The sequence below is a fragment of the Capricornis sumatraensis genome, chromosome X (genome assembly GCF_032405125.1).
Source record: "Capricornis sumatraensis isolate serow.1 chromosome X, serow.2, whole genome shotgun sequence".
In the NCBI taxonomy this organism is placed as follows: domain Eukaryota; kingdom Metazoa; phylum Chordata; class Mammalia; order Artiodactyla; family Bovidae; genus Capricornis; species Capricornis sumatraensis.
In genome coordinates this window covers 114,515,867-114,529,982 of record NC_091092.1, presented here as the reverse complement: position 1 = coordinate 114,529,982, position 14,116 = coordinate 114,515,867, and the positions used below count along the sequence as shown (strand labels likewise).

The following is a 14,116-nucleotide window of genomic DNA, read 5'->3' as shown; positions in this document are numbered from 1 at the left end:
CATGATAATGTGATCACTCACCTAGAGCCATACATTCTGTAGTGTGAAGTCAAGTGGGCCTTAGGAAGCATTACTATGAACAAAGCTAATAGAGGTGATGGAATTCCAGCTGAGCTATTTCAAATCCTGAAAGATGATGCTGTGAAAGTGCCGCACTCAATATGCCAGCACATTTGGAATGCTCAGCAGTGGCCACAGGACTGGAAGAGGTCAGCTTTTACTCTGATCCCAAAGAAGGCCAATGCCAAAGAATGTTCAAACTACCACACAATTGCACTCATTTCACATCTTGCAAGGTAATGCTCAAAATCCTTCAAGGTAGGCTTCAACAGTTCATGAACTGAGAACTTCCAGATGTTCAAGCTGGATTTAGAAAAGGCAGAGGAATCAGAGATCAAATTGCCAACATCTGTTGGATCATCAAAAAAGCAAGAGAATTCCAGAAAAACATCTACTTCTGCTTCATTGACTACACTAAAGCCTTTGACTGTGTGGATCACAACAAACTGGAAAATTCTTCAAGAAATGGGAATACCAGACCACTTTACCTGCCTCCTGAGAAACCTCTATGCAAATCAAGAAGCAAGAGTTAGAACTGGACATGGAACAACAGAATGGTTCAAAATTGGGAAAGGAGTACATCAAGGGTGTATATTGTCACCTGGCTTATTTAATTTATATGCAGACTACATCATGAACGATGCCAGGCTGGATGAAGCTCAAGCTGGAATCAAGATTGCTGGGAGAAATTTCAGCAACCTCAGATATGCAGATGACACCACCCTTATGGCAGAAAGCAAAGAGGAACTAAAGAGGCTCTTAATGAAAGTGAAAGAGGAGAGTGAAAAGCTGACTTAAAACTCAACATGCAAAAAGCTAAGATCATGACATCTGGTCTCAGCACTTCATGGCAAATAGATGGGGAAAAAATGGAAATAGTGACAGACTATTTTTTTGGAGTTCCAAAATCACTGTGGACAGTGACTGCAGCCATGTAATTAAAAGACGCTTGCTCCTTGGAAGAAAAGCTATGACAAACCTAGATAGCATTTTAAAAAGCAGAGACATCACTTTGCTGACAAAGGTCCAAATAGTTAAAGCTATGGCTTTTCCAGTAGTCATGTATGCATGTGAGAGTTGAATCAGAAAGAAGGCTGAGAGCTGAAGAATTGTTCCTTTCGAACTATAGTGGCAGAGAAGACTCTTGAGAGTCCCTTGGACAGCAAGGAGATCCAACCAATCAATCCTAAAGGAAATCAACCCTGAATATTCATTAGAAGGACTGATGCTGAAGCTAAAGCTTTAATACTTTCCTCACCTGATGTGAAGAGCTGACTCTTTGGAAAGGACCCTGATGCTGAGAAAGATTGAGGGCAGGAGGAGAAGGAGGCGGCAGATGATGGTTGGATGGAATCATCAACCCAATGGACATGAATTTGAGCAAACTTGGGGAGATAGTGAAGGACAGGGAGGCCTGGCATGCTGTAGTCCATGGATTCGCAAGGAGTCTGACATGACTGAGCAACTGAACAACAACAACTTCACAGAACAGATCTCTGCTCAAGTTGACTTTCTCTCCTGATTGTTTTGAGAAGCAGCTGGCAACTGTTTAATCTGTCTGTCTCTCTCCTACACACACACACAGTGATGCAGATAAATTATAAAACTGAAAAATGTATTTTCTACCTTATCAGGCTTCCTTGTAATCTGTGCTTTGAGAGGGTTCCTACTATCACATTGATAAAAAGCACAGTGATCTGTCATCACTGCTATAACCTGTACTTTGTCCTTTTAAGAAACTATGCAGAGGGACTTCCCTGTTGGTCCAGTGGTTAAGACTCTGTGCTTTCAATGCAAGGGGCTGGGGTTCAATTCCTGGTTGGGGAACGAAGATCCCACATGCCAAGTGGTGCGGCCAAAAAACAAGTAAGAAAGGAAGGAAGGAATTATGTGGATATAATCCTCTCTTTGCAGTGATGGTCCCTTATATGGTCCTGAAGTATCATAAAATTCTCAATCTTTCTCAGTTCTCTTGGAACTCTCTCCAATCCCAGTTTGGCAAATACAAAAAGAGTGATTTCTTTAGACTGCAAGTGGGCCCATGTCAATCTCCTACCTCAAACCTTTCCCCAACTTAGAATCGCCCTTAAATGGAATTCCCCCATCTTCAACATGGTCTTCTTGGGAGATCAGGGCTGCCACTGCTCTAGCCTCATGATTTTCCCCCAAATCCTCACCCCAACGCTACCCACTACATGTAGCTTCAACAACTCTGAAGTTACTGACTTCCTCCAAAGTTCCCTGGCATTCTGTCACTCAGGTTCTTTCCTCTCTACCTGGAGTGCTTTTCTGTTTTCCCCTCCACCTTCTTTTATTCTTTGCATGAATTCCACTCTTTAACCCACAGTAAGCCCAACCCAGGTCTGAGTAGAGGTCCTCTGGGTGCCCCCATAGCACTTGGGATACCCCCAGCACTGGAGCTCAAGGCATGATAAGTAGTCAAAGACAAGGTGAGTGAAGATGATTGAAAAAGCCAGTCGTTTCTTACATGGGTGCAGGAGCCATTTACTAGGTGTGGCAGCACAAAGCCAATAGTTGAGAAAAAGGAGGAATTAGATAATAGCAAATCAGTTGATCTGGGAAGGTAGGAGGGTGACAAGAGAGAAAAATTCAGTTCCCAATGAGGGATTCAATTGACTTCTCTGCTAAAGAATGTCAGGCTGAGTTGCTAGTGACATGATCATTATTTATGATCCCCCAAATTTAGTAAAACTGTAATGGAAAATGAGATAATTTCTGGAGATTTCTATTTATGAGTTTCAGTCATTAACTCCTACCTAAAACTAAATCTTGTTCCCTTAAAGCACAGATTGTGTAAATTATTGACATGTAAATTTTTGAACTCTGTAATATATGCTGATTCTCTTGGCATATGATATTAATCATCACACTATGTAGTATTTTGAGATTTACTGTTGAATTTATGACTACCTTGACACTGTAACAGGTAGTTGAGTTACATAGAAGCCAGTGCTCTTAGAAAAATGTAAAAGCAAAGAATACTGGATTTAAAAGTTGTTCTGAACCATTGGATTGACATTTCCCATAGAAATCTATGGTTTCTAATCAGTAAGATTGACAATCAATTATCCATTGTATAAGGTAAATTATTCTCTCAGGGAGGGGGGTTGCATATTAAAATATTAACAAAATACTTATGTATCAAAATTAATAATAAAGGAGATCATTTAAAGCTCCATTTGCCTTATAAAAGTTTGTAGACATTTTCTGAACTTGATTTATCTGGTCACTAATAATGATTATTGCATATAGAATCAAAGTCTCTAAGGAATCACTCGGAAGACACTCAGACATAAAGAAGGATAAGATAAAAGGAAAGACTGTATCATGCCATCTTAAAAATATTAGAAGAGCAAGAATTCAGTTATGAACTAGTCTTACACAATGGACATAAGATAATAATATGAATTTTATTCAATAAAAATTTTCTTGTAGAACTTAGAGAATAAAGTTTACATACAGGTTGACCCATACCAGGACTTACAAAGAGTGCATCTCTAAGTGAATTATGCTTTTCTCTAGGTTTATATGGTAGAATCACTGATAAGCCCAGTTTCAGGCAATGTTCACTATTAACTCATAGCTTAGCTCTTAGCCTTTAGGAACCTCCTTCTCTTCACCTTAAAGTCACAGATTTGTCAAAGTCCTCTCAAAGAATATTCTCAGGAATTTATGAAATGAATAAACTTGCCTTCCTTAAGGTATCCTTAAGCGTTCCCCTGCTCCAGTCCATTCTAGAGTAGGTCCCTATAGGTCTCTTTGCCATCCCACATTTTCGAGCTCTACTTGGAGGCAGCAAGATCTTAAAACTATAATAGCACTGGAATATTTCAGTTCTCTAATGCTGCCTGAGGCTTGAGGAAATCAGGTGTTTGCAAAATCACGTTACTTGTCCAGAAATATGCCTCAGTTTCTGTTGGCATTAAATTCGCTCCCACTTTTCAGTCAGGGACTTCCACTTACCTTATTAAGTAATCAGTCTGTATTCATCATTACAGTGGCCTCTCTTGAGTAGTACACTGGAAGAAACTCATCTCCACAGTAGTATTATTGATTTTATGTTTTATAAACAGCCCAAATATTTATTCTCAGGTGTTGTCCATTTGTATTTTAATAATGTGTTTTTTTACCTGAATGTGTGCTGGTTTCCTTAATTAAAATACTATTCTTCATATAGTACAAATATTTTAGTAACATTTGTAAGGAATCCTGTATTTTGCAGTTCCATTTCTTTCACATCAAAACATTTGGTTCTCTTTCTCTTTCCCACATTCAGGACTGAGAAACATGTTCTAACTGCTTTATAAGATCTCATATTATCAACATTATGTACTTGTCTAATATCGCAGTAGTAAAAAACCTACCTGCCAATGCAGACCCAGGTTTGATCCCTGGGTCGGGAAGATCCCCTGGAGAAGGGCATGGCAACCCACTCCAGTATTCTTGCCTGGAGAATACTAAGGACAGAGGAGCCTGGTGGGCTACAGTCAGTAGGGTGGCAAAGAGTCGGACATGACTGAAGCAACTGAGCATGTGCTTTGAGAAGTGCACATCACCTCTGAAGTACCCTTCCCAATAATTCATAACCTCGATCTATTCATATGGAAACATCAGGCAAACTTAAATGAAAGTAAAGTTCTGTAGAATAACTGGCCAGTGTTCTTCATAATCTGATAAGTAATTCACATTCCATTAAGCAAGCTGCCAAAAGTACACATTCTGTTAATTTGACAGATGGAAAATATGTGAAAAATATTGCTTTAGAGAGATGTTTCATTAAATCAATGAAGTGACTAAAGTTTTACGTGCCAGTTTGCCTAAAATAAGAGTGTATCAACAGTTTTACAACACGTTTCTATCACTTCTCTCCACAGGTGATTCAGCTAATCTCACCTGCAGAGCTTTCTTTGGGTACAGCGGAGATGTCAGTCCTTTAATTTACTGGATGAAAGGAGAGAAGTTTATTGAAGATCTGGATGAAAATCGAGTTTGGGAAAGTGACATTAGGTAAGGTACTTTGTCTCTTTTAACTTGTTCAGTCAGGATTCACATTTGCTGTGTTAGTGAATAGAAAGTGAGCTAAAAAAGAAGGGGGTTGGGGGTGTTTTACTATCATACTAAAAATGTTACAACATTTAATGGCAAGGAGGAAAAATATCCTTGAGGGAGTGACTATGAAATTGTGAAACCTGAGTGCCATTTGCAAAGAATTTAAGAGAAATAAAAAGGAATTTTCCACTAAGGAAAAAACTGAATGTGAGATTACCAAAATAGCATCAAATATGGAAAATGTGGTATTGTACCTGTAGTTGATAAGAACTCTTTTGTTTTAATTGTTGAGAGGAAATATTGGGTGGCCAAAAAGTTTGTTTGGGTTTTTCTATACCATTTTCTGGAAAAACACAAAGGAACTTTTTGGCCAACCCAGTGTTAACAGGTTTTTAGGATTCAACATCATGTGTTTTAGGATTCAAACATCGTCTCTGTCACTTCCTTTTATATATTGCTACATATTTGAGGCATCGTGTAGACTATAAAACACTTGATAGGAATGGTAATACAAAACATGCTTTTATTACCTTTTTTAGGCTAACTTTAAGGTCTAAATATTAATATAGTGGAATAATAGCAAATAATCATAAAAATATACTTATTTTGAGGGCATAATGCTTATGCCTCTTCTTTTTTAAAAAATAATTAACATATTTGTTTGCTTACTTTTAAATATTGAGGTATTCAGTTATGACTAAAAGTACACTTATATACAGGTACTCATTTTTATTCATAATGTAAATAAGCAAATATATTAATTAATAAATTATAAGTGAATCAAAATGCAGATCATTTGTAAACATTCTCCAATCTAAAGATCACCTCTTTTGGATATATTTGAGAATTTTAACCAAATTCTTCTTCTTAAATGTGAAGACTTTTAAAACGTGAGGAAAGGTATAAGAGAAAAAGGTTTTCAATAGAAAATAAAAACCTATAAAACCGTCACAGAGGGTTATTTCTACTGGAATTTTCTTCCTGGCAACAAATACCCAGGAATATAACATTGCAGTCAGGTTCTGAAATGCCCAGATGAGCAATTCTTCAATACATACTAAAATGTTCCTCTGCCATTTTTCATGTTTAAAACTTCACTATTATCTTATACTCATACACTCTGAAATGCTAAGGTTATAGGACAATAAACCTCCTAACTTTACCCCTCTCTACTTTTGTGGGTGCTCAGGGAATGTTCTAGAAAGGTATTTTTTCCTTTAATTCTTCATGAGGAAGTATTGTGCAAGCATGAGTTACCAAAGGAGTGGGAGAGTAAAGGTGGAAACTTGGTGAGCATGGCAAGGGAGCCCTACTTTGAAGTTTTCCATTTGTTCTAAAAAGATTGTTAAAATCCTTGACAGTGAGGTTAGTGAGCATCTACCATGAATTTTAAATGTCAGAATTAAATGCTTCATCAGAACATTTAGTCTATGGTTTTGTAATTTCATATTTCTTTAAAAATAGGAATTGATTTGTACCTTTTAAAAAAATGCCAGGCTAGAGGTTTCACCTGTAATGTCAAAATAGCTCAGAAATTTTCTATCCTTCCTTTCTTTAAAATTAACCTGATAGATAATTAGTCCTCCAGCCTAAGACATTAGAATTTCTTATCCCACCCTTACATCATATTTCTTCTTAAAGGGAAAGCAATTTGTAAACTTTTCTTCAAGGTCTCTCTCACCTCTTTATTATGACAGTGTGATTGTCCTGCTAAGAGAGATAATTAACTGCAACTTCATTAGCATCTACAAAGACAAGCTTCCTTATTAGAAGTGAAGAAGAAAAGGGCATGATATAATTTAATTAAGATAGCATCAATCCATGACCAAATTTGAAGACAGATGCTGTAGGTTTTTTCATATCAGATTCATCTAAATTTTTTTCTTTCATGTGTGTGTATGTTTGTGTGGGTTTTTTTGTTTGTTTGTTTCATTTTGCTTTATATTTTAGAATCCTCAAGGAGCATCTTGGGGAACAGGAAGTTTCCATCTCATTAATTGTGGACTCTGTAGAAGAAGGTGACTTGGGAAATTACTCCTGTTATGTTGAAAATGGAAATGGACGTCGTCATGCCAGTGTTCTCCTTCACAAACGGGGTGAGTGTAACCTTCTAAGTTTGAGTAGTTGACAACCTTTAATGAAAGTGAAATAATTGGAAGGTAAAAAATTTTTTAATGTAAATTTATCCCAAATGAAACAATTACATTAGCAGTAAGGCCATCAATGCAGATAGCACAGTGGATGGGTGACTAGGTCAGACACTGGAGTCAAATTTAGATATTCAGATTCCTTTTTCTTCCCCTCCCTCAAGCTGTGCCATTAGGTATGCAGGATCTTAGTTCCCCAACCAGGGATCAAACCTGTGCCCCTACAGTCAAAGTGGGGAGTCTTAACCACTGGATCACCAGGGAAGTCCCCCTTCCTCTGTTTTAATACCAGCTATATAATCTTGGGAATGATATCTAACTTCCTTAAGCTTCAGTTCCCTGATAATATGGAATGGGAAAAATAATGATATCAACTCTTAGTGGATTTTACGGATGAAAGAAAACACTAAGTGTGAAGAGCTTGGCACAGAGCCTATGCACAGGAAGTGTTTAGTTACATGCTATTAATAATATTAGAAGTAAGCAAACCAATTAAAAATAACCAAGCGAATTTTAAGTCAAAGATTATGCTCTTGATTGAAAGGTTGTTCCTTGAGTGTACAAATTACATCCAGTGGATTCCCCATTTTACTTCATTTTTAATTTTTTCTGCCTTAGATAACTTTTACATGTGTAATATCCTCCCATGATTAATAATAATTCACTAGTGAATTATTTTTCAATTATTTTTCATCATTAGCAATTTAAGTAAGGTATGTTTTGGTTGAGTATAACATCGGCTACAATAAATCTGATTCCACAGCAGCCCCAATACCTTACACACAGGGTTAAAATTTATATATAAATATATATTGAATTGTTTGAAATTATAGACAATTGTAAAATTTGAGCCATGCCTTTTTGTTGGTGAAATTTTTTCATGTACGTTACAAGAGAAAAAAAATTTTTTTCTACATTATGCTAAGTGAAAACATTCTCTTACTCAGCAAATTTACAGTGATTTTAATTTCAAAGCACATGTTTCATCTTAAACTCTTTGAGGTTGGAAAAGAAAGAGAATGCCAAAGACTTTATTGGACAATAGATTCCCTTTGAATAATGTTACTGAAAGCTATTAAAATAGACACCTCTGTTGTCAAGGTGACTATAATACTCAAATAGTTTACTTTTGGGGAGATGTTAATGGAGGGAAAAGATAAGCAGCAGCTAGTAAGCAGTCTGATTGTTTGTCAGTCAATGGAGGGACTTAGAGTAGAAATATTACACATATAAAAGGACAGAAATATTCCCAGGGTTGGAAGTAGCCTAGATGTTGTATAATTGAACTATTCCACAATATCTGCCCTAGTGATCTGTCAGCTTATACTGGATCACGTTCCTCCTCCAGGAAGCCAGTTCTATCTTTGGGAAAATGTAACAATTAGAAAACATTATTATTTCACTGTCTATCTACCCCATGACCCCGTTTTTAATCTCTCTTCCCCAAAATAGCCCTTCAAAAGTTTGATGGCAGTCCCCATAATCCTTCTGGTCCTTCACTTCCATAGATTCAGCTTCTTTAGTTCCTTTTATTCATTCTTCTTTTATGTGGATAAAATACTTTCACCATTCTGATCACTCTTTTGAACTGAAGAGTCTAGTTACAGAGTCTGAATTATTCTTCAAGAAGGAAGGTAATAGAGAAAAGATAGAGGGCTCATCTAAAAATCTGTTGGCTTTAATGACATTTATTTCTTTTTAGGATAAAGTAGGAGTGACAGTTAAGTAGAGATCATAGGAAGAAGGAAGGAAGCTGGATCATTTCCAAGGAGGATACAACTATTAAAGCTCTTATCTAGCAGACAGGCACACAAGGGTCAGAAAGGGTGAAACACCACCAGGCTATTTTTAGCATGTGTGGCCTAAGGTTAAGTTGACCATAGCTAAGAAAGCTTCCAGTACTACAAACATAAATGACTGAGGAATCAAGGAAATCGTTTGAAAAAACTTTTCCAATACTGCCTGATTTCCTAAACATGAAGAAGAAAGTGGTGGGCAGTGTTAGAGCACTCTTCAATACTTACATCTTCCACAGTGTTTCTCAAATATGTATTTATGCCACCATCATTTTATCTTCAGTAAAATAAAAGCTAAAGCCAGAAAGTGTCCTTCAAGGTCATGTACTCCAAAAGCCCCTCTTAAAGTTAGTGTTCACCTTCCTTTTAAGGGAGCTGCAGCAAATGAGTCATCAATTCACAATGGTAGTCAGGCATCTCCTGCCCTGGAGAGGCTTATCAGCATGTGGAATGATCTATCCCAACCATCTGTGGGAAAAAACAACGGACTCTGGTTAACAGATGCCATAACTACAAGTTCCCCAGCCCCGAAAGGTTCAGAAGCTCAAGGAAGGCACAGCACATGGGAGCTGATCGTTTTGATCACAGGGTCCCTGCGAGAGTCAAATTGCTGTCATCCTAGCAATGGTGTAATGACCAAGATGACGGACTGTATTGCTCAGAAGCCTAAAGCTCAGAGAAGAGCTGGAAGCTGTTACTGTGAATCATATTCTTCTGCTGTTGACTTATAAATCCCGTAACTATCTTACAGGCCTTCAAAGTCTTTCTTCTTAAAACTTGCATAGAGAGACATGTTAAAGCATTTGATGAATACAGATCTCATAAGTCAGTAATTATCCATTCTTCTGACAAGCAAACTTGCCAGGACGTACCTTTGCCAAAATAACTTAAGTTTTTTTTTTTTTTTTTTCCCCCTCCACTGTTACCTTTAGTTCAGTATTGTTAACAAAATAAAAATGATGTCAGAACCCTCCAATGGGTGTTGTGGATTCTTTGAGATATCACCACCTGTATCAGCTGAGTTGTCCTTGAAGCCAAGACAATACTACAATAAATAGTACAGCTAGGATTGAGCTAGGCTAGATTCTGGGCCAGCCTTTTCTTTTTTTTTTTTTTTTTTTTTTCAGCCTTTTCTTTAAAAAAATCTAATTTCCACAAAAACTGGTTGAAAATTTACCAGGAAATTTGACTTTGGTTGAGAATATTCAGGGTTGTTGATTCCTACAGCCAGGGAAGGTACTGGGACAGTTAGGGTCATGTCACATGCTCTACAGAGAACTAGGTCATAGAATAAAACAATGGCCAATGGGCCACATTAGTATATGACTGCCTTGCGCCCTTTTCCTCACTCTAGTTCCTGGCCTGAGAAGCTTGAGTGTTAGATCCTTGTCCCAAAAAGAACCAAAGCAAAGAGTAGATACATTTCCTACTGTGTTATCTCTCGTCTCCACCGTTGCCTGTTGAACTGAATTCCCTGTGTAAGTCTCTGAACCTTTTACCCAGATGCCTTTGCATAAGTTCCTAATCACTGCTCCCCAATTTGACCATGCATCCAACACTGACTTTCAGCTTCCCTCCAAAACCCCAATCTTTTATTTGCCCATCATTTGTATGTTTTCCATGTCTCTAACACAAGCAATTCTCCAGGCAGATAGCCAGCATCACTGTGCTCTGACTTTGGCCTAGCCAGTCTTGCACGCACCAGGCCATCCTAAGTTTCTTTTTCATTCTCTGAGTTCCTTGTCCACACTCTAATTCTGGATGACTTCACAGTGTGGACGTGTTTACTCTCTGGAGCAAAGCAGTTTAATATTTAAGGGTGTGGACTCTGGAGTAAGGTTGTCTGTGCAAAACCCACTCTCTGCATACTAGCTGTGCTATCGTGGACAATCCCCATACTCTCTGTGAGCCTCAAATTTCTCTTGTATAAAATGGGGAATAATGATAGTACTTTCCATATAGAACAGCTATGAGGAATAAACTTAGTATGTATCAATATGTATTACAGTGTCTGACATATTTATCACCATGTTAGCAGCTATTACATGATTTTTCTACTCCAACTATGTGATAATCTGGATAATTTAGGATGCAGCAATAACATGTCTCATTAAAAATTCCCTCACATCTAATTTATCTTTCATTAAAATGGTCAGCTTTAGCACTAGAAATTTTGCTCTGTTGATTCTATATTTTTCCTTAAAATAGATTTACTTTAGTTTGAATGTGCTGTCCTATGGGAGATCTTCATTAATTTATTCATGCATTTAATGGCAATTATTAAGAACCTACTATGTGCCTGGCACTCATAAAATTAAATGATCAGGAAATCAGAATCAATATACTTTGAAATGCCATCATCTGCTTTTTAAACTACATTGATAGTAAGCATTTCTAATGTAGAATTGTGCTTCTAGGGGATGTTTGGCTTTGAAACTGTCACATAAAGGGAATGTTCCTTAACAGTCCTGTTGTGAATTGTTTAGATGTCTTGATTACAATAATATGGCAATTCATTGCATCATGAAGTAGTTTGGAAACTGGCAAAGTATCTGTCTCAGAGGCTAGCACTGGTTAATAATGATAAACATCTAGTTTTCCTCTATTCCTCCTCAAACCCATTTTAACTCTTGGATGCGAAGTCTCCCTCCCTTTCCCTCTCTCCCTCCCTCCCAAGAGTGTGTGTTAAATCACTTCAATCCTGTCCCACTCTTTGTGACCCCATGGACTGTACCGCCAGGCTCCTCTGTCCATGGGATTTCCCAGGCAAGAATACTAGAGTGGGTTGCTGTTTCCTCCTCCAGGGGATCTTCCTGACTCAGGGATCAAACCCACATTTTCTGCACTGGCAGGCAGAATCTTTACCACTGAGCCACCTGGGAAGCTCAAATTTCAGCTCCTTACTACAGGAAATACTTGTTATTAGAAGGTATGTGTATGTTAGTCCCTCAGTCAGTCGTGGCCAACTCTTTGCAACCCCATGGACTATACCACCAGGCTCCTCTGTCAATGGAATTCTCCAGATAGGAATATTGGAGTGGGTAGCCATTCCCTTCTCCAAGGGATCTTCCTGACTCAAGGATCGAACCCAGGTCTCCTGCATTGTAGACAGATTCTTTACCATCTCAGCTACCAGGGAAGCCCCACAAAGAGTGAAATCCATGGGAATTAGACTTACTCTCTAACTCCCTAGTCCTTGGAATATATTCAGTAACGTAATTAACATGCACATCATTTAGGATGCATTGTTTTAAAGCCAGATGAATTTAGACCCAGTGGACTCCTTATCCCTTCTTATAATGGATCACTTTTGTAATATGTGCCACCATCCTTATTAGTATTTACCTCGTGCATTTATTTGCTGCAAGATACAGGGAGACAATAGAACTGTGTCAAGCTCTTTGGGGGCTCATCTTTTAACATCTTTGACCACTGATTTCAAAATATAGAAAAGCCAAACTTTGCCCAGACATCAAAACCTCCTGCTTCTCTATATGGCTGCATCTTCCTAAAAAGACCATTAAAAACTGAGTTGTTTTTCAGTAACTAATTCGTATCTAATTCTTTGTGACCCCATGAACTGCAGCACATCAGGCTTCCCAGTCCTTCGCTAGGCATACACAGAAGAGTCATTTTTTTGAGTTGTTGCTGTTGGGAAGGAAAAATAATTTTCCCTCTACCCTTCTAGGTTCTTGGCTATATAAGATAGATTAATGGGAGAAAAGCAAACATAAATTTACTAACATATCTTCCTCCTAAATACATGTGGAATAGCCAGGAAAACTGAGTAACCCCCTGAAATGTCCCAAGCCAGCACCTTCAATACCATCTCCAGGAAAGACAAAAGAAGAGTTGGGGAGCATGGGAGGCCAGTTATGTGACCAAAAACAGCACAGTAATGATGGGCATGGTTGTTATGCAGATTTAAGCCTCTGCCTTCTCCATTGATGAGTTTCTGGAGATTCAAAATCATCCTCTTCCTGGTACAGGAAAGGAAACACCCTTACAAGGGAAGATTTCTTTTGTAACTGTAAAGATCTCTTACAAAGAGTAACTTCTACTGGAGTTTTAGAGCTTCTCCTGTGTCTGCTGTTTCTTAAAAATGATCAGCCTTAAATTATCTTTATAGCAAAGAGACATATTTTGAGAGGTCGTATGTTATCCCTCTTCTTTGCTTATGCAATACCAAAACATTAAAGACCTTTAGTTATGTCACTGCAGCATCTCCAAATGAGAGCCATCAAGTTTAACAGATTCTCTCTTTGGATAAGATCTGGCAGTCAAAGTTTTATTCTATCCTGTAACATTTTTCTTGCTTCTTTCCTCCTCAATTACATAAGACATGTAAGCTGACCCCAGTTCTTTTTTTTTCTTCTTGATAACTAACACCAAAGCAAAGAAACAAGCAAAAACTACATCAGAGCCTATTATGAATGCCAGGAGTCCAAATTGTCTAGTATTAGTGATTTTTGTGCTGCTGAATTTCTTGATAGGACATCCCAACGAGGTCATTTGACAGCCACCAAAATTACAGGCGTGAAAACTAAACTTCTGAGCTATTTCCTCAAATATAGAATGTATGATTTAAGTGAAGTTAACGCCAAGTTATTTTTGCCTCAGCTATGAAATATCGTTTCAAAGGTCTGTCGATCCCAGTTTTTCCTTATCAGCTACAGCATGGATATTTGTTATAAAGTATAGTTTTGCCTTTCAGTCATTTTGATTATTCAGTTTTCCTAAATGTGAATTGGAATATCTAAGCAGCATCTTTGTTAGGAAAGAAAGGACCACTCTTAGTTGATGATTAGCATATTTCTCAAGTAATGAATAAAAAGGGAATGATCCTGGATAAAACCAGTCCTTCCATTTTTATTATTCCTGTTGAATTAATCATGTGGTTCAAAGCTCTTAGTATTTAATTTATATATGGACGTGGTCATTGGAGGGCTTCCCTAGTGACTCAGACGGTAAAGAATATACCTGCAATGCAGGAGACCCAGGTTCAATCCCTGGGTTGGGAAGATTCCCAGGAGAAGGGAATGA

General features: G+C 37.8%; 1 protein-coding gene across 1 annotated transcript in view; it reads left to right on the top strand.

The window, feature by feature from the left end:
• The window catches only part of IL1RAPL1 (interleukin 1 receptor accessory protein like 1), a 684,278-nt gene that overhangs the window by 627,750 nt on the left and 42,412 nt on the right, over positions 1 to 14,116 (top strand). Inside the window, exons 6-7 of the mRNA XM_068963257.1 lie at positions 4,956 to 5,088; positions 7,081 to 7,226. Of these exons, the coding sequence (XP_068819358.1) occupies positions 4,956 to 5,088; positions 7,081 to 7,226 (279 nt within the window). The remainder of the gene's footprint in view (positions 1 to 4,955; positions 5,089 to 7,080; positions 7,227 to 14,116) is intronic.